At 44.4% G+C, this 20861-nt stretch overlaps 2 protein-coding genes across 2 annotated transcripts; one reads left to right on the top strand and one right to left on the bottom strand.

The window, feature by feature from the left end:
* On the top strand, window positions 1-11423 carry MED17 (mediator complex subunit 17). Its single transcript, XM_035115519.2, has 12 exons — window positions 1-399; window positions 2054-2220; window positions 2667-2883; window positions 3778-3914; window positions 3998-4082; window positions 4452-4604; window positions 4979-5109; window positions 6810-6994; window positions 8350-8487; window positions 9007-9124; window positions 9754-9913; window positions 10292-11423. Exons 1-12 carry the CDS (start codon window positions 153-155, stop codon window positions 10498-10500), a joined length of 1947 nt encoding a protein of 648 aa, XP_034971410.1. The 5' UTR covers window positions 1-152; the 3' UTR covers window positions 10501-11423.
* Window positions 11424-11736: 313 nt separating this feature from the next.
* Window positions 11737-20861, bottom strand: VSTM5 (V-set and transmembrane domain containing 5). The gene is made up of 4 exons (XM_035115520.2): window positions 20536-20861; window positions 17411-17743; window positions 14944-15081; window positions 11737-12118 (listed from the first exon to the last, which is right to left on the bottom strand). The coding sequence occupies exons 1-4, from the start codon at window positions 20624-20626 to the stop codon at window positions 12075-12077; spliced, it is 606 nt and encodes a 201-aa protein (XP_034971411.1). The 5' UTR covers window positions 20627-20861; the 3' UTR covers window positions 11737-12074.

The raw sequence follows: 20861 nt of genomic DNA, 5'->3' as shown, positions 1-20861 counted from the left end.
TTCTCACGCACAGAGCCGCTGAGGAGGGAAACCTGATTCGCTGCTCTGCCTCGTCCCTCCGCAGGCACCGTAGCCCTTAACGCGCATGCTCGGCGAGGCCTTCTCGAACACTTGAACGCAGAGCCTCTGAGGAGACCCAAGCTGAGGCGAAGATGTCGGGGGTCCCCGCGGTGCGGATCAGCATCGAGTCCGCCTGCGAGAAGCATGTGCAGGAGGTGGGCCTGGACGGGAGCGAGACCTACCTGCAGCCGCTCTCCATGTCGCAGAACTTGGCCCGCCTGGCGCAGCGCATCGACTTCAGCCAGGGCAGCTCCGGCTCCGAGGAGGACGAGCCCGCGCCGGCCGCCGGGGGAAGAGAGTGGCCCGGAGCCGCAGGAGGGGATGAGGAGGAGGAGGAAGGTAGGGAGCGAGGCCTGTCCGTCACCGCTATCGTAGACTTGGGATGGGGACCCTTGAGGGTCATGTAGTCCAACCCCCTGCCATGCCCGAACCTGAAGCATCATTATTATTATCATTTATTGCATTTGCATGCCACCCTTCCTCTGAAGATCGCGGGGCGGTCCACCACTATTTATTTATTTATTTATTTACACACACACACACACACACCACCCCACCCTATAACCCTCAGGGCAGTTCACAGAATAAAATCAAGATATAAAACCACATAATACATAATAATTATTTTAAAAAACAACCAATAGTCCCCCCCAAACAACAAAAAAACACATTTTAAAAGGGCACAAAAATACAAAATGAGAAAAGAAATTACACGATGAAAACGAAAACACTGAGCCACTTTCAGGCTGCAGGCAGAGAAACCACGTTTTTAATTGTGTTCTCTCCCCTTGTGGAAATCGCAGGTGAATAACCCCCAACACACTTTTATTTTCCCTTCCAAGAAGGTGTTTCTACTGGGTGTTGTTGTTGTTTACATAGGGGAACAATAGGACATGTGACCCCTCTGCCAGCAATCTGGCCCACCTCCTTATTTCTACTGGAGGGGAGAGTGTTTATGCCAACTCCTTCCTCAGAGCTGTCAGCTTGGATATCTTAAAAATATCTGGTGGGTGTGGACAACTGAAGGACAATTCATGGAGAAGGACCTTGGCGGATTTTGACACATTTTTCTCTTTGGGGGAGAAAAAACAACAACAAGCTTCTCACCTAATTCAAAATGTCTGGTTTATTTCATGTAATATCCAACACCTAATGAGACACAAACCACCATCTGGTGGATGGCAAACTTTTTCTGCATTGGTTTGTTTATTAAGGAATTTCCTACAAGTCTAATGAAGAACTATGGTGCGTTGCAGAGGGTTCTGGGCCATAAACATGCTTTTATATGCATTCAATTTCTGTGTTTTGCTACTGGATTCCTGGACTTCTGTGTGGCCCCTCCCCAACTGTGCATCCTGGAAGATGTTCAGTACACCCCTCAACCACACTGAATCACAGATTAATGAAGTTAGAAGTTTTCCAAGAATTCATCTAATTCAATCCCTGGTTCAGTGGAGGATCTACAATACAAAGGCTGCAGCTGCAGCATCCTTGATGGATAGCTATCTAACCTCTGCTTACATACTTGCAGGCAAAGGATAATTTAGGCAGTCTGCTCCACTAGCATGTATCTCAAAATCTATAGGTGAAAACTGCTTTCCTGCACATTTTACCAGTATTGATATTCATATTTTTTTTTAAATTGGGAAGTTTCTAAAGCTGCCCACCCCCTCTCACTGAGTTGAAGAGGAAACAAGCATGGGAAATTGCATTATAGTGACTCAGACCACTGGTTCAACAATTCTCTGGGGCTTCAGGTGGGTCTCTTCCAAGCCTTACCTGGAGCTAGTGAGGAATTGAACATAGGACCTTCTGCGTGCAAAGCAGATGCTCTACCACTGACCTTTGACCCTTCACTAAAGGGATGCAACACCATGACATGCAGCTTTCTAGCCATAGTTATAGCAGCACCTGTGTAAAGGAATAGCTCTCTTGATAATTCCAGCAATAGTATATAGACTTCCTGTGTTTTTCTTTCATTTGTGTGCTCTAGGTTTGGTAAAGTTCCAGCCTTCGCTCTGGCCCTGGGATTCAGTGAGGAATAACTTAAGAAGCGCTTTGACAGAGATGTGTGTGCTCTATGATGTTCTCAGCATTGTCAAGGATAAAAAATTCATGACTCTGGATCCAGTTGTGCAAGAACCACTTACCCCAAAACAGGTACAGCACACCTGTTCTGTTCAGACCACTATTAAAACTATTGGGAAAGATGAACTGTTCCATTTTGGTTAAACTGTATTTCTGTTTGTATGTATTGTTAACTGTGGGCTACATTGTCAAATATGAAGTAGTTTCTTTTTAAAAGAGGGAATTAGAATTTGTCCACACCTGCTTTTAAGCCCAAATTTGATTTGTTGCCTGGAAGACACAATATAAGTTTCCTTTCTGCTTGAGGTTTTGTTTTGTTGTTTTTATAATGTGAAAGGAGAACCACTGGCTCTGCAGATAGTGATGGACTGAGAACTCCCACTGGTACCAGCCAACAGTTGTAGATGGTGGGAGTTGTGATCTGGGAACATCTGGAGGGGCACAGGTTGCCCCATCACTGGTGTCAACAGATAAAGTCACATTTAAATAAAACTGCAGTTCTGTTTCTTCATTTCTAGAATCAAGTTTTGCAGCTGATCTCCAAGAAGAAGTCGTTAGCTGGAGCAGCCCAAATTCTTCTGAAGGGAGCAGAAAGGTTATCTAAATCGGTTGCAGAGAGCCAGGAAAATAAGCGGCAGAGAGACTTCAACTCTGAGTTACTAAGACTGAGGCAGCACTGGAAGTTGAGGAAGGTTGGGGATAAGATCCTTGGGGACTTGAGCTACAAAAGTGCAGGTATGATAGGCAAAGGATTGGTCTAAAGTTTGCTGAATCTACTAATAATGTTTTTGATCACCTCTTCTTCCACGCATGATAGAGCTTTGTATCTCCTCCTTCTGAGTTGAAGCAGGACTGCCTAAGACATTTTGCTGCTTGAGGCGAGTAGCAAGATGGTGCCTCACCCACTACATTGCATGTACAAAAACTGCTTGGAGTGGCTGTTGAATCTTTCTTCAACATGAGCAACAGGACAGCATCCTCCACTGCACTTGAAGGCAGCAGGCTAGCTTAGGGGACATGTGGAACACTGTTGTCTAGCAGAGGGGAATGTGTGGAGGCTCAGAATGAATCAGCTAATGGGGAGCTTGTCACAGCCTGAGGCAGCTGACTCACTAATAATAGGGCTGGCCCCGCCAAGAAGCATGGAGCAGAAGGAGAAAGGTATACAGTGGTGCCTCGCTAGACGAATTTAATTCGTTCCACGGGTCTTTACTTATAACGAAAAATTTGTCTAGCGAATCCCATAGGAATGCATTGATTTTTTTTTTGAATTTTTTTTTTTGCCCATAGGAACACATTAATTGAATTTCAATGCATTCCTATGGGAAACCGCGATTCGCTAGACGTTTTTTTCATAAAACGAATTCGTCTAGCGAGGCAACCTCCACTCAAAAAATCCTTTCGTTAAGCGGAAATTTCGTTAAGCAGGGCATTCGTTAAGCGAGGCACCACTGTATTGGCAACTGAGGGGCTAGGTAGTATATATGGTTGCCAACCCCTGTATTGTACCAACTACTCCTTAGCTTTGAACTATAATTAAGATAGTGTCCAGTTCAATTCTTTGAATTTGTTAGGCATGCCACAGTCTCTCAGCGTCATCCAAAACATTTAAACTACTTTTATTTTTAGGGTCTCTCTTTCCTCATCACGGTACATTTGAGGTCATAAAAAACACAGACATTGATTTGGATAAAAAGATTCCTGAAGATTACTGTCCATTGGATGTTCAAATCCCAAGTGATTTAGAGGGATCTGCCTATATAAAGGTTTGTCCAGTTGCTGCTTTTAACGTTTTGTTAGTGTGTTCTTTGAATACAAAATGACCCTGTTTGCTTCTTTTTGAATATAGGTGTCTATTCAGAAGCAAGCACCCGATATAGGGGATCTTGGTACAGTAAATCTGTTTAAAAGGCCGCTTCTGAAATCAAAGCCAGGTACAGTTATGGTCTGTATTTGAATGGTATGTCTCAAAAGATTCTTGTCCGCATGAAAACTGAATAGACCTATTAAAAAATAAACCTACTCTTGAAAAGCCCACTGTCTTCACTGATTCATAATACTCTGCTCAAAGATCTAGACGTTAAAATAAATGTGTTCTTTTCCCCCCACCCCCACTGAGCTCTGCATAGGCAGTGTTATGTATTGTCTTCAACTTGAGTTGTATTTAAAAGATTCAAATTGTGTGCACATTTTATCAGCCATCTCTTTCTCATCGTTTAGGTTGTATAATACTTTGAATGTCCATATAAATAGAGCTGCTTCTCTCAACTTTACAACGGTGTTTTTCCCTTCCTCTCCTTTAGGGGCTCTGCATTGGCAAACGAAGCTGGAGACGGCACAGAATGTATTGCTGTGTAAAGAAATCTTTGCTCAACTGTCTCGAGAAGCTGTACAAATTAAATCTCAGATTCCCCACATAGTTGTGAAGAACCAAATAATTTCTCAGCCATTTCCAGGTAAGCGTTCCAAGACAAATTAAATTGAAGGATCTGGCAATTTTTTGCATGCGTGTAGAGAACAGATCTAAAAAGATGTGTCATTTAACCTAGTACCTTTCCAAGTCTTACGACTCTTTCAGGTGCATGGCTCTCATCTGTCCAAAAGATACCCAAAACTATCATCTTGCTTGCATGGACTGATCTAGGCAAAGTTGCCAGCAAATTTCCCCATTTCCATAGGCTAATGTTTATGTCTTATATTTAAGAAATCGGCAAGTTTGTGTGTAGGACAAATGGAGTAAAAAAATTATCTTGTTATGCTGTATGTGTTGCTGTGCTCTTCAGAGTTAAAACTAAGCCATGCTTTCTCTCTGCCCCATTTCATTATGTAGGCTTGCAGCTGTCCATTTCCTTGTGTCACTCTTCAGATGACAAGAAATCCCAGAAATCTGCTTCCGATAAGCAAAGTCCAGAGGATCATCTTTACGTTCTAGAGCATAATTTGCACCAGCTGATTAGAGAGGTACTGTCAGCTTTCTCTGTTCTTCCTGTTAGCTCACTTAAAGAAAGCAGCTGTTGTTGTTTTAATTGTCTGCTAAGAGGGTGTGTAATATTTGCATTAAGAGCTATGGAATTTTCTCTCTCTCTCTTTTTTTTTTTTTGGAAGGGTGGTAGTATCTAGGCTATGTTTACTTTAGTGGCTAATTCTGGGTACCATGGCTTCTTATAAACAACGACAACAACCTAGACTGTGCTGCTTTTCCGCACAGTGCTGTCAGTTAGATAAAACAATCAGCACTATCCAGCAAACATTGTCCCACCCAGTATCATTGAGTCGGACTTGTAGCAGATCTTCTTGCAAGGCCAATTAAAGCGGGGAATGAAAACAAAATGATTGCATGGGATTTGTGTCTTTCGATTGCTGGAACCAGCACACAACTAACTCTTTCCTTCCTCTATTGTGGATTCTGGTTTTGGTAGCAGGAACTTTTAGATTGTGAAAAAATAAGAGCATACTCCATTTGCAGAACAGCTTCTTGACGGGTTCCTGAGAAGCATTTTTATTATCTCAGTGTGCAAACTGGCAACTTGTGGGTCTGCCTCTAATCATGACAGAATATTGGTCCCTATGGTTTTTATTCCATTAGCCCTCCTTGATCTCCATGTATGGCTGAGAACCTCTCCCCAGAGTACAATTGCAAATGCATTACTGGAAGAATTAGTATCAAAGACTTTGGGGGTGGGGGAAGGCACTGTTATTTTTGCAATACGGAGAGAGAAGTCATGAGATATACTGTACTTGAGTATCCATGAACAGGTTTATCCTACATGCATGAGGATCTAAGAAGGTGAATTGAATTAAAATTACAGATCTCTGGGAAGCAAATATCTTTTAAGCTCTTGTTCTTCTGAGAACGATTTCCTGAGTGTCATTGTTTGCTGATAATCTCAAGCTCACCAGTGGGGAACCTACTAATTACCGGTATGATCCTTGACCATTGGTCATGCTGGCTGGGTATGATGGGAGTTGGGAATCCAGTAACATTTGGAGGACTGTAGGTTCCCCAGAGCTGCTCCAGGGTGACATAGCTGATATAGAGCAGGTGCTCCTGCAAACTAGAGAAAAGACAGAAGACATCCAGAAACTATAGTGGAGAGTTTTGTTCATAGGTAAGGCAGTGAAGGATTTCAGGACAAGTCTCTGATTGTTAGACCTCCTGATGAGAATTAATTAATTAATTAATATACCGCCCTGTGCCTGTAGATCTCAGGGCAGTTCTCAACATAAAAATTCCAGTATAAAAAACACAAAATACATAATAAAAACCAAATACAACCCAATAATCCCCCCTAGGTGATATGCTCACTCCCTCTCCAAGGTGGAAGGGGGAGACAATCTCTAATTGTCTCCTTTACATCAAAAAGAGAAGAACTAGGTACTTCTCCTGATAAATGGTTTTCAGGATCTGTGTTCCCTATTCTGGCCAGTATTCTTGAGCCTTACAAAACCCAGGAGTAATTTTGCTTGTTTGATACAAAATCATGGTGTGTTTTTTGCTTTTGTATTTTCTCAATAGTAAAAAAAAATCATTCAATCAAGTTGTATACAGTTGTTACTTGACAAACAGTTCTGTTTTGCTGGTCTTTGCACAGTTTCTGACTTAAGACTAGAATTGGCTTGTTCCCTTGGCTTCATTATAGCAACTTTTTTCCCCTCCTCAGTTTCACAAGCAGACCCTGAGCTCCACCATGATGCCTCACCCAGCTAGTGCACCTTTTGGCCATAAGAGAATGAGACTAGCGGGGCCTCAGGCTTTTGATAAAAATGAAATCAATTCCTTGCAACCAAGTGAGGGGCTGCTAGAGAAGATTATAAAGCAGGCAAAACACATCTTTCTGAGACGCAGGTATGCAAATGTATCTTTTGGAGAGCGCTTTCTGCATAACGTAGATACTTTGCAAGTTAATTCGCCTGAACGCTTCGCTTGTGTGGCAGGGGTTGTATCCAATATCTTCTTTCAATTTATGGAAGGAATTCTTCAGAGAAGGGGCAAGGAATCTTTGGCCCTGCAGATGTTGCTGAATAACAGCTCTTGTCGGGAGAAGATTTAGGGGAGAACAGCAGACTGGGAGGTGATGCGAAACTACCTCCCTCCTCCATTCCACAGATGAGTTCCTTTCATCAGCAACAGAGCACTGACTACACTCCCAGATAATTTCTATAGGAAGCTGTTTATCACAGGCAGAACTTTTAATCCGTTTCTCATAAGCATATTAAGTAAGACTGTCCACTGTCTGTACTGGATCACACTGATTTTTCCAGTGTGTTTAATATGAAGTGTTACATATATTCTATATAGATCAATGCCCAATGATGTCCAAATGATGGACTGTGACCAGCTCTTCTGCTTGGGAGAGCCCTGCTGGTCAATGGCCAGGCTGAATTTCCAGGGACAACATGGAATGAGAATTGAAAAGGAGTGGAGTTGATTTGGGAAAGGGGCTCAAATCAGGGGAGGATGCAATGAGTAGAGGGGAGCATTTCAATTATGTTGGGTGGTCCAGATATCTGATATCAGGAAATGCTAGACTTGGCCAGTGCGCTTTAGTGGTTAGAATGTCAGTCTGCACCCAGGCAGACCCAGGTTCAGATCTCCACACAAGCTGACTGGGGACTAGGAAAGGCTTGTCAAGCTGCCTTATCCTGCAGGGTTGTTGTGAAGATGTAATGGCTGGGAAGAGAAACACCATCCTGAAGCCCTTGGGGGAAAGGGTAGGATAAAAATAGAATAAAAAACAAAGTGAGGGAGCAAACCTAATACATTTTACCTGCAAGGTAATGTTACTTAAGGAAAGCTGATTGCAGAAAAACCCACGTCTTATCCCCCCCCCCAGTGTATGTATGTTTTACTGGTGGTTGTTTCTGTTTTCCTTGCAATGCTCAGAGTCTTTTTCCTACATTTATTGTCTTGTTTTGCAAGACGTGCAGCTTCAACCGATCAATGTGTTGAATAATATATGCCTGCTAGTGTCTTCAGGAATACCTATAAAACATTGATGTGCAACGTAAGGTTCGCTTAAAGTTAGGCATCATAGTCTCGGTAGCATTTGAGATGTGTCAGGCTTTAAATATTATCAATACCAATTTATTTTTATAGGCATTTATGTCTAATGTGATCAGGCAGAGCTTATTACTTTTCCTCACCAGTATAAAAATGCAGTGCCTCCAAGTCTTCTGGGATCTTGTTCTTTTTGTTTTCAGAACTGCTCGAACCATCGACAGTCTTGCCAGCCGTATTGAGGATCCACAAATTCAGGCGCACTGGTCAAACATCAATGATGTCTATGAATCAAGTGTCAAAGTCCTGATCACCTCTCAAGGTTATGAGCAGATATGCAAGTGAGTGTGAAAGGGGGGAAATGTTTGCACCTTGCTCCTTGGGTGGAGAAAATATTTGGATGTCTCTGTAATTACCCAGCTGGGGAGGTCATTCCCCAATAACCATAACTTAGAGCAGGCATCCCCAAACTGCGGCCCTCCAGATGTTTTGGCCTACAACTCCCATGATCCCTAGCTGACAGGACCAGTGGTCAGGGATGATGGGAATTGAAGTCCAAAACATCTGGAGGGCCGAATTTTGGGGATGCCTGACTTAGAGGCTCAAATGTCTTTTTGAAAAAGGGGGCGCTAAGCGTGATTCCCAATGGTGTTTGCAATGCTTCTTTGCTGAATTGAAATATCATTTCCCTATTCACTATAGTGCTCTACTTCACTCTGCTTTTAAGGATTGCTGCTGTTGAAGGATTGGTTTTTAACTGTGGTGCAGTGCTATGCTTTTGACTTTCTCAGGCAATGGAGGTAACCACTGTTCCACCACCCCAAAGCACCAGTTGTGCTCATATCTTATTGCTTTCAAAGGTCCATTCAGTTGCAACTAAATATTGGCGTTGAGCAGATCCGAGTAGTACATAGAGACGGAAGAGTAATTACGCTATCCCACCAAGAACAAGAGTTACAAGATTTTCTTCTCTCTCAGGTAAAAACCAGGAATCTTTTGCCTTTCTGTGGTGGGTGGGTGAGTGCAGCAGGACCTTGAATGCCTTCTTTTTTAAAATGGACGTCTTGGGATTGCAGATGCAGATTTAATACAGTTGTAGGAGTTCGAAGTTCTCCTGCTGCATCTGCAAAATATTGTGCTAGTGGCAAATAGCAAGAACAGGGAAATTATGTCTGTGACTAGGGACCTGTTTTCAGTCCAAAGTTAGTAGTGCGAACTTGTTGAGCCAGCTTTGATTCTACCAGTAGTATGCTTAGAAAGTATGTTTTTCTGTTAAATGATTCTTTTTGCCTTGGGAGCCTTCAGCTGAGTCAGGATGGCTTGCTCATAGTCACAGACAACCAAAAAGTGCAGTTTTGTGTCACTTGGAATCTCTGGATATCTTTCACTCTTGTTTGGTACCAGAGCTCCTGCAATGATGACTCTTGAGTGTGGAAACTGCTGTAGATTAAATGCAGATATGCAGTTATATTACAGTAGCTATTATAAAGTAGCTGCTCTGCGTTTTTGAGAGAGCAAATATAGAGAATATGGCAGGAGGCAGGAACGAAGGGGATAAAATGCAACTGAAACATCCACCCATTCATTTTTTTTTAATTTTATTTCAGATGTCACAGCATCAAGTGCATGCAGTCCAGCAGTTGGCCAAAGTTATGGGATGGCATGTGCTCAGTTTTGGTAATCACGTGGGTCTGGGCCCAGTGGAGAGCATTGGCAATGCGTCGGCCATAACTGTGGCGTCACCAAATGGAGACTATTCTATTTCAGGTACTGTGCTGGGAATTAAAACTTGCTGAGAACCTATGTGCTTCATGCATGTGAGCTAAAAGGAAAGAAATTGCAGTTAAAGGAACCAGTACAGTAAATACAGCATTCTTACACTCTGCAGTTTAAAAACAAAACAAAAACCACAACCCACTCAGATTGGAAAGTCAAAAATGGCACAGTACGACTTAATGAGGACTTGTGTGGTCCCTAAGAATTGTTGAAGGCACAATCGCCAGATTGATATTATTTGCATATTTTAACTGATGGGCTATGTCACCGTGGGAACCTTTGGGTTAATGGGATTACCATTTTAGTTTTAAAGCTTTACAAAATGGTGCATAGTTAATGCTGTTGCGTTGCTGTGCTTGTTTTCTGCAGTACGCAATGGTCCAGAAAGCGGCACTAAGATTATGGTTCAGTTCCCACGCTCCCAGTGCAAAGACCTCCCCAAAAGCGACGTGCTTCAAGACAGCAAATGGAACAACCTTCGTGGCCCATTCAAAGAGGTTCAATGGAACAAGATGGAAGGACGCAACTTTGTGTACAAAATGGAGCTCCTCATGGCAGCCTTGACACCCTGCTCTTAGGCTTAGCGACGAAACAAAAAGGACTATTGTTTTGGCACAAAAGGGAATGACTCTTATACACTCCTGATGGTTCTAAAGTTGCATAACGTGTGAAACGTCATTCATTTCATTTTTCTCCTCCCCCCAGAAGCAATTTCTGGAAGCAATTTCTCCTGCCATTTCTGAATGTTGAATTACACTGCTGTTGTCTTGCTCGAGTCCAAAGTCCTTGATGAATAGTTCACGAGATTTGCAAAATGGAAGTCCTCTTTGCCCCATCTTTATAAAGGGATTACCTGGGCTGCTTCTGTAGAAAATGTGGTTATGCCCAGTTTAGCAAGGGCAGCCCAGAACAGGCTGGAACATTTCCATTTAGAGGAGGTCTTTGCCATAGCAGTAGTTATTTCTGCAGTGCTCAGATCCGCATCTGTGACTTTTGATGTCACAGATGTATGTTCAGGTAATAACTCTTTATTAATGATGATCAAAACACTTAACAAGGCAGCTTATTTGTCAGTTTTATTCCTGAAACATTCACCAACAGCCACAGCTAAAGACAGTTGCGAGCACCATTTCGTTTAACCATTCTATTGGAATGCTATTGTCATTCCAAAGACATACAAGCACAGGGAATTAAATGCAAAATATCAATGCAAGCTTGTGGCATAGTGTATGCAGTACTGTATTTAGAAGTTAGAAAGCCGTATTAAAATCCCCACTGAGCCATATCACTCTTAGCCTGACCTACCTCACAAGGTGGTTGTGAGGACAAAATGAGATGATCCCCATCTACACCGTCCTGAGTGCCAGAAAAACAGGGGAGGGATAGAAATAAGTAAATGGGATGCTCATCTTGTCGTCTAACATCAAAAGGTCAATGAAAGAACTTGAACTTCATCATTCTAATGTTGGTTTATTCTTTAAATTAAAAACCCAATCATCGGTAAATGTTTTTGATGCGAGTTGCCCATTACTACTTTAATTTGTTTCTAAAATGGAATAAGTTAATACAGTGGTACCTCGGGTTACAGACGCTACAGATTCCGCTAACCCAGAAATAGTACCTCGGGTTAAGAACTTTGCTTTAGGATGAGAATAGAAATCGTGCGGCGGCAGCAGGAGGCCCCATTAGCTAAAGTGGTACCTCAGGTTAAGAACAGACCTCCAGAATTAAGTTCTTAACCCGAGGTACCACTGTAAACAGTTGCACCTTCCTTAAAAGGCTGCATTCCCCCCCCCCCTACCTATGCACATTCAAGATTGTCCACTATCGTGGGTGCAAATTTTAGCACATGAAGTCCTCAGTCATGTCGTCGTCATATTTGCCAGTGCAAAGTTTAAGTGTTTGTTCTTGATACAGGTTGAACAACAGAAGCATTCCGTCCTCTTTACATGTTCTGTCCATTGTAAATTCCACAGTATCTCTCAAAAGCGTCTCTGAATCAGCTTCCAATTAATCTTTGCTTTTCTGGTTCAGGAAATATCTTACAACAGAAGAAACATACATCTTGTGTCTTCTGGATGCCTGTCTCCTCTCTTACTAGTGTTCATTTTTGAGGTAGAAAATTGTCTCGTACATCTAAACTGTTCCACATTTAACACCCCATCATTTGCAGCTCAGTCTCTTCAGTTGCGCTTGCTGTAAATGAAAGGAGAATGTAGTTGTTTAGAGAACGGATCGACTGGAAAGGAGCAGTTCCAAAATAAAAAACATAGCTAAGAGATAATGGCATACAACTCATGAGCATAGTGAAAACCTGCTGCAAATCTCTATAAACAGGGCATTAGTGTTACATAATCTCCCCTAAACAGGCCCATGTTTATACTACACCTCCCCTCTGAAATCTGTACCAATTAAACCAAAAGATCCAAGTGTAAAGTGTGTGCACTACATTTACAGCAGCTTTGCAGATGCTATTTCTCTTGATATCCTTCCTTTTCCAGATCTGCTCTGGTGTCAGTTGTATGGAGAAAACCCAGTCATGGAACATGGAAAGGCAATGGAGTTGCCGGGAGGGGAATGGAGAGTCAGACCAGTTCAGTATCGTTTATGCTAAGTGGCAATGGCTCTCCAGGGTTTTTAAGGCACTGCCCTTTTCCCAGCCCTATGGGCAGATGCCAGGGTTCACTGCAAAACTATTGCCAAATTGAAGCAATTCAGAAAAGGTTACATTTTTGGTTAACTGAAAAACCTGGTTTTTGGGGGGAGCACTGCAAAACAGGATTTTTGCTGCGAAATGGCTGCAAAACTTTAGCACAGGTTTGGGCGGGGTCCTAAATTTTGGAGTTAATGAAGCTAAACCAGGGGGACCATCTGTATGCAAAGGAGAGGCACTTTTCACTCAGCAAGGAAGATAGTTTCGGTGAGGGGGTGCCTTCATATGAGGCCTAGAAGGGGATTGATCCTGCAGGAATAGGGAATCTGTGCTCCTCAGACTCCAGTTCCCATCCGCCTCAGCCAAGATGGGCAGTCGAGGATGATGGAAGTTGTGATTGTCCCATTCACAAAAATCTGATAGGAAGCTCATAGGTTGCATAAAACTGAGCAGCGGGAGAGTTTGCGGTCTTGCAGCAAGAGGCAAAGGAAGCAGGACTGCAAAGTGTCAAAAGAGGGAGGGACTGTCACTTTAAATGGACTGGGCGTGCCTCAGTAGCAGTGCACTTTGTTTTAGCAAGCAGAGGGTCCCAGCACCTCTTGTTTTTTAAAAATTATCTGCAGGTGATGTGGAAGATCTCTAGCTGATACCCTAGAGAGCTGCTACCACCAGTTGGAAAATAATTATCGCCTATCTAAGGCAACTTCTGACATTCCATGGAAAGGGATATGACAAGTCCGCTTGTTTGCACAAGGGCTGTGGCACAATAAGGCCTTCTCCGCAGGTGTTCTCAGCTGCCACTGCCATAGTTGTAAAGCAAACAGCCTGCTGTGTTTGTCTATGTCTTTGCATGCTTGAAATTGCCCGAAGATCTTTCAAGCCAAATAGATAATGCAGTTTGCAAACAAGGTGCAGAGGAACTGAAGGAGGGTGGGGGACGAGAGAGAGATTAAGTCTGAATACTGCAGCACTGTTGCTGGTACAGTCAAACTTCAGATCCCGGACGCCTCCATTCTGGAATGTTTCGGCTCCCGAACAATGAAAACCTGGAAGTAAATGCTCCGGTTTTCAAACGTTTTTCGGAAGCCAAACATCCAACATGGCTTCTGCCTGAGTGCAGGAAGCTCCTGCAACCAATTGGAAGCCACGCCTCGGTTGTCGAACATTTCAAAAGCCGAACGGATTATGTTCAACAACTGAGGTTTGTCTGTACCATATGCCCAGATTTACACTTGGCTGATTTTTTTAAATATCCCTCTTTCAGGGCATCCTTCCTACATTGATTTGCCTGCTAAGAAATTCCTGCCTCCTGAAGAGATGGGAAAGAATGTCACAACTGTTTAATATACTGTTGCAACTGTCTCGTGTGTAACTGTGCTTTGGCACTCAAATTGAGATCCCAGTGTAGATGATAATCCCTGGGTCCCAATGTCCCTTAGACACATTCCCAGGGTTGTGCATTGTAAAAGATGTGCATCTTCTGCGAGTGTGTTTAAGGGTTGAAGTATGCATACATGCAAGTTTCCTAGCATGCATTCAGCACTGTCCCTGAGTAGGATCAGAGTTCAAATTATACTGCTGCAGAATGTAAAATGCCAGTGGCACTAGCTGCTTTAGTGCTCACGTGCATGCATTTTTAAAGGTAAAGGTACCCCTGACCATAAGGTCCAGTCACGGATGACTCTGGGATTGCGCACTCATCTTGCTCTACAGGCCGAGGGAGCTGGTGTTTGTCCGCAGACAGCTTCCAGGTCATGTGGCCAGCATGACTAAGCCGCTTCTGGCGAACCAGAGCAGCGCACAGAAACACCGTTTACCTTCCTGCCAGAGTGGTACCTATTTATCTACTTGCACTTTGACGTGCTTTCGAACTGCTAGGTGGGCAGGAGCAGGAGCCGAGCAACGGGAGCTCACCCCGTCGTGGGGATTCGAACCGCCAACCTTCTGATTGGCAAGCCCTAGACTCTGTGGTTTAGACCACAGCGCCACCCGTGGCCCATTTTTAAAGTTACAGGTGTGCATTAAAGAAATATGCATGTGCTTCCCAGATTAATGTCCATGGAGCTAAACTCTTCTTAAGAGGAATGGAGAACTACAACTCTTGTAATTCCTGATCTCTGCTATGTTTGTTGGGGCTGATGGGAGCTGGACTGCCAACTGCAGGGTCGCTGGTTTCCGATTCCTGCTGAAGAACAGTGTTTGCAACTCGCAATAACAACAATTCAACGAAGCATCCTCCAAAGAAACCATTTTCCGAGAATGGATAGCAAACCCCACCCCCCAAATCAGGAGCTATCTCTGACAAACAGGTACAGTTGGAGCAAATGAAAGATTATTTATTTCCTTTACATGCTGCTGCAAAGATTACCTTTGATCCGGTGCCTCTCCTTCTGAAACAGCTGCATTAATTTATTGCACAGCCACATGAGGCAGACTAGAATGGCAGACACACCTGCGAGGAAGGCAAAAATGACGGCTACGAAATGCAGGTCTTCATAGATAATCTCTGAAGGAAAAGGGGAGGCAGACAACACAGTGAAAGTTGACTTAGGACACTTGGAAAAGAAATCATGAGTCATCGAGGGGTGCCTCCAGACTATCACTATCCTGTGGGATAGATTCAAGTGCACATCCTTTATTTAGGTTTGCACAATTAAAGGGGTTTAAAGTCCTCTGTCACCCCAGCACAACAAATGCACTAAGAAGGGGAAAAAACCATAACACCTTTTGCAACTAGGAAAGTGACAGTCATATGCATTGGGAAGTGAACACATGATTAATGGGAGGGTGTGTAATCAAGCAAACCAGGGGGAATGTTCCTTGTTGAATTACCTCCCCACAAACAAATGCACAGTAAATATCAGATACCATTTAACCATGGCATAAGCTTTGTGCAAGCAAATCAGGATGAATGCTGAATAAACAGGTTGTCTGGCAGGATCCCAGCTGAGCCTTTTTGCCAAGCCCTCATTGCTTTTGGACCTCTCTGTTTCTGAATTTCCCCACCGCCGCTGCCATCAATCACCCTTGTGACTTATCTGGAGTTTGTTCTACCTATGCAGGAGAGCAGGCATGTCCAACAGGAAGACCGTGATCTACCGGTAGATCACTGGACGTCTGTGGTAGATCACTGGCTCGCCCCAAAGAAGCTCAACAACTTTGGCTCCCCTACAAAAGCTCAACAACTTCTAAAAAAACAGGGCTTTCCTCCTCCTTAAAAAAAAGCTTAACAGCTTACCCCCAAGTAGATCACAGTCTCTTGAGAGTTGGCCCCCCCTGCAGTAGAGCAATGATATAGAAATGGAGTTGTATCTGTTTTGGGTTTTTGGTGGAGGTGGGCAGTCAAAGCAATTGCATTTTGAAATGTTTCCCTATGCAAATAAAAGCGTTCGCCGTCCCATGCTCATTGTTTACTTGCAGGGAGGAGTTGGGGATTCTTACGTGGGAAGCATTCAGAAACGGGACCACAAACCTGGCACAGGTTACTCTCCCCCAGGACTTTACATTCTGTTGCCATGGTCTGACTTAGATCCTGGCTGCATCTCACTTTCATTGAAGTCTCCCTCAGCAATGAGAAAGGCAAAGGCAGACAGCACACAAACACACAGAAGGAGAAGCCACTGGCCACCACCCTCTATCTGTTGAAAACCTGATCTTTATCAGGTTTTTAATTCTCTATTTCATAAGGTTTTGTCCTGCTGTAATGCCTTAGGGTTCCCAGATCAGGATAACAAGATGTAGAATCAGTGATGTAGCAAGGTCAGGTGGTACCTGGTGCAGAAAATTTCTTGTCACCCTGCAAAAATGGTTTGACTTTATTTCATATTTTTGGGAGGAGCCAAAGTTGGTGAGCATTTTGTGCAGAGCTAGAGTTGTTGGTTTTTTATCACAGAGATGATGAGGAGTCTGTCTGCCACCCTACAGCTCAGAGGGAGCCAGCAGGCGGACCGTTTTGGCAGCACCAAAACCACAGCTTGCTCTGCCCCTGGGTAGAATGGGAATCCCCCTGAATCAGAGAATATACCGTGTTTCTCCAAAAATAAGACACCGTCTTATATTTATTTTTCCTCAAAAAAAACACACGGTGGCTTATTTTCAGGGGATGTCTTTTTTTATTAAGTATGGTACAGTTTAACCTACAAGGTTAACCTACAAGGTTAAACTGCCTATCACTATGGCTTATTTTCGGGGTATGGCATATTTTCGGGGTATGGCTTATTTTTGGAGAAACACGGCACATCTATTCATCCAATAAACCTTAACAACAACAACAACAACAACAACAACACTTAGCAAATGATCCATGATGGCAATTGACAGTGACCCAACCCTGAACCACTGCTGGTAATTTGGTGGCAATGAATTTGCTAGATAGATAAATATCCGTTCATTTATTAGTCAGATGCCAGCTTCTTGGCACATTCTCGGACATTTACCTGAACAGGTGAATGATCTATCTGTGGACATTGTGTTCCTGAGCTCCCCCGCATCAAGCAGGGAAGGTCTGCAAGAGGCTTCTAACTCAAATTCAGCTGAATGTGTGAAAAAACACCTTGTGGTGATCAAGGACATACTGTACCTGGTTTTGGGTGGTAAGGCAGGAGGTGAAAAAGAAAGAAGGGAAACATTCTCCACTTAAGGTCAGGCTTAAAAGTCTGCCTACCCCCTGAAAACTCTCCAACTATCACCTTTCCCATTTCTGCGCGAGCCAAGCATTCCTATGATGAAATTGTGGGATGGGGATATTCAGCCCAGCTTTAGCTCCCAACTCCTGCCAAAGAGCGAATTGCGAGCAGTCGGCAATAGAGAAAATATTAAATCCTCTCATTTCATACCATAAACATTCAACAGGATGGTGCCATAGATGGTGATCCCAAACTCTTCTCTCACCGTGACTAAGTAATAACCAGTATCTCTGATATCGACGTTCAGCAGCTGAAGAGAACCATTGTCATAAATCTTCACTCTGTCTACGTAGCCGCTGGATATGTTGGCGTAGCTTCGCGGTTTCCACTCGGCAATTTTGGACGTGCCCCTGGGTGACGTGTGGGTCCACTTGATGACGGGGGAGCCTCCAAAGGTATGCGCAACGGACAGCAAAACGTTCTGCGCCACCGTGGTGTTCATGTTGGGTTGTGAGACCAGCAATGATGCTTCTCCTCCTCGAGCTGGAAGAAGAAAGCAAAGGGGGAAGTCGGCCTTTCTTTGGGTGATGGATTGGCCTTGTCTGTGTTGAGCTAGGGTGGCATATAAACAATGCTTAGAGCATCGTCTCCCAAACTTGGGTCTCCAGCTGATTTTGGACTACAGTTCCCATCACCCCTGACCACTGGCCCTACTAGCTAGGGATGATGGGAGTTGTAGTTCAAAAAAAACCAGCTGAAGACCCAGGTTTGGGAAACCCTGGCTAGAGTGCTCATCTAAGACCAGGGAGACCAGGATTCGAATCCCCACTCGAACACAAAGCTCTCTGGGTGATATTGGGCTGGTCACTACCTCTCAGACTAAGATCATGGGGTTGTTGTGGGGATTGAATGAGGAGGGGGAGACACACGTGTGCTACCTGGAGCGAAAGGTGGGATATACTGTAAATGCCATGAATAAAAATAAATTTGGTTGTGAGGAGGCCAGCTATTTAGTGTCACTCGGGATGGACAAATCTGTTACATTTGGTTTCTCTCTAGGCCTATTTTTGCTACACCTTAAGTTCTTTAAAGAGATCCTTATGAAACTCATTGTCATTTTAATGCAACTTATTCCAATGTACACATTTCTGTATGCAATTTTGTGTTTTCGTACATTATTTTCTCCAAATTTTGTACACTTTTTTGTACACATTGTGTATAATGTGTACATTTTTGTACACATTGCTTGGCTGGAAAATTGCATTGCAAAGGCCAGAGATATTTGTAGCCCTGTTTCAGTTTGGGTATTGTGTCAGAAAGTTAGAACTTGAGAAGAGCCTGCTGGATCAAGCCAATGGCCCATCTAGTCCAGCCTCCTGTTCTCACAGTGACCAATCAGATACCACAGAGGGAAATCTGCAAGCAGGGCATGAGCACAAAAACACACTGGGATTCCCAGCAACCAGCATTCATAAACATTACTGCCAGTCAGAGCAGGCAGAGAGGGCTTGGTCAGTCTTCCCCAACCAGATGCCTTCCGGATAATTTTGGACTACAAATCCCATCGTCCCTGACTATCAACCATGCTGGCTGGGGCTGTCAGGAGGGCCTCAGATCAGAGAAGGCTGAGACAGATGAACACAGGTGGCCCCAGTATAAGGCAGCTCCCTAAGTTTCTAAGTGATGAATACAGCTGTGTGCTTCAGCCTCAAACAGGGCATTTTGCTGCCTGAGGTGGGGATTCCTTCTCCTACATAGAGATGCTGATCAGACTGGCTGTGGGATTTTCCATCAAAACTGGCAATGGGACAGCACCCTCCACCAACTTAGAATCATATAATTGTGAAGTTGAAAAGGACTGCATAGGTCATCTAATCCAACCCTCTGCAATGCAGGAATTTTTTTTGGCCAAGGTGGGACTTGAACCCACAACCCTGTGATTAAGAGTCTCATGCTCTACCAACTTGAACAAAATATTGGGGTGGGGGAGGTAAGCCCCGCCCTGCATATGTTATCACATGAGGCAGTGCATGCACACCATTTGAATGGAAATGCCCATCCACTTGGGGGGGGGGACGACGACAGCTTGCTCAAATACTTTACAGGGGTGGGGAGGGACCTCAGACCCTAGAGGTGGTCTCCTATGTCCAACCACACCTGAGGACAGCAAGATAGCCGGTCCATAGGACAGGCCATGCAGCACAAATTGATCTGTTCTCCAGCGCATCGCCACTGCTGCCTGCCTGCCCTCCGCATCTGCCGCCTGAAGCACTTGCCTCACTCTGTCCAATGGTAGGAGCAACCACAGGCTCAAATGACTGCAGTGTGGTTGGGTACACATACAACCATGTATAACTACATACACAGTTTGGAAAATATGTAATATATGGACTCCAGATGCCCAAAGGAATAACTCTAGTGTGCAGAGAGATTGTGTGTGTGAGAGAGAGGGGGGGGGAGCGCACCAGGTTGTGTTCCTTTTTAGGCCAAGCCCAAATACCTTAACTGAAAAAAAACCCCAGAGAATAGCTCAGTCAGTAGAGCATGAGACTCTTAATCTCAGGGTCATGGATTCAAGCCTCACATTGGGCGAAAGATTCCTGGGGGTTGGGCCGCTAGATGACCCTCGTGGTCCCTTCCAACTCTGCAATTCTGTGATTCTATTATTCTAAATCTAAGCGACCTGCCATGTCCACCTTGGCCCACAGCCCAGCAAATGCTTACACTTTGCCACAAAGGAAGAAGGGAGCCGAAGGCAAAGGAGATGAAAAAGAAGATGGAGGAAGACAATTATTAGGCTAAAGTTTCCCCCTCTAGCAGTGCTGGGCTTCAGGAGCTGCATGCTAGTTGGGGATTACCAGCAAAAGGAATTAATCTGTTTAATTTATACGCAGCCCTTCTTTCCAGCAAACAACAAAAGCAACTTCAAAAAGGTCTTAAAAAAACAATTCCATGCATCTTGAACCACACAAACAAACACCAAACAGGGAGGCAGCAGTGATGGAAGTGATGAGACTGTTTAGGAAAGGAACACACAAGGAACATGCCAGTTGCTGGAAACCAGGAGGAGAGCAGAGTGCTCTTATGCTCGGGTCCTACTTGCGGGTTTCCCACATGCGTCTGTCTGGCCACTGTGGGACCGGGATGTTCACAGGCTCTTCTGGATCAGAGCAATGACCCTATCTAGCCCAGTGCGCCATTCTCACAGCGGCCAAGCAGATCACCCCTGTGGCAAACCTGCACGCAGGACCCGAGCTCAGCAATGCGCCTGGCACCACAACCTGATCTGGCGGCGGAAAGAGGTGTGGGGACTGCGAGGAGCCCAAAGCACTTACTCGGCAGAGCCCAGCCAGCTGTCAGGCAGAGGATGGCGATTGCTAGCCGTACGTCTTGTCTGCAGCTCTGCAGACAGCCGAGAGGCCTCATCAGAAGACGGGAAACGTTTGCCGGCCTTCATTTAATCCAGTGTCTGGAGAACCGCATGTCAGAATCCAGATTGGGGTGTGTGTGTGTGTCTTGTCCGTCCCACACCCTGTTCTTCTCTTCCATCCCCTCTTCCTGGAAGCCAGCAAACAATCGGATACCCGAGGGGCTGTGTGGGTTAGTCTCTGCAGGTTCCCTCAGGTTTCACCGCGTTCCCTCAGACGCAGAGCCTTCCCTT

Source organism: Zootoca vivipara, chromosome 4, assembly GCF_963506605.1.
Source record: "Zootoca vivipara chromosome 4, rZooViv1.1, whole genome shotgun sequence".
Classification (NCBI taxonomy): domain Eukaryota; kingdom Metazoa; phylum Chordata; class Lepidosauria; order Squamata; family Lacertidae; genus Zootoca; species Zootoca vivipara.
This window is presented reverse-complemented; position numbering and strand designations above follow the sequence as displayed.

Bases quoted from the DNA above. Each gene is read 5' to 3' on its own strand.
- MED17 (XM_035115519.2), top strand. From the start codon at position 153: ATGTCGGGGGTCCCCGCGGTGCGGATCAGCATCGAGTCCGCCTGCGAG. The intron at 400-2,053 runs GTAGGGAGCGAG...TGTGTGCTCTAG, and splicing joins GGATGAGGAGGAGGAGGAAG to GTTTGGTAAAGTTCCAGCCT. The intron at 4,083-4,451 runs GTACAGTTATGG...CCTCTCCTTTAG, and splicing joins GCTTCTGAAATCAAAGCCAG to GGGCTCTGCATTGGCAAACG.
- VSTM5 (XM_035115520.2), bottom strand. From the start codon at position 20,626: ATGAGGCCTCTCGGCTGTCTGCAGAGCTGCAGACAAGACGTACGGCTA. The intron at 15,082-17,410 runs GTATGAAATGAG...CTTTTCCTTCAG, and splicing joins CATCCTGTTGAATGTTTATG to AGATTATCTATGAAGACCTG. The intron at 12,119-14,943 runs GTAATCTTTGCA...TTTCATTTACAG, and splicing joins GGAGAGGCACCGGATCAAAG to CAAGCGCAACTGAAGAGACT.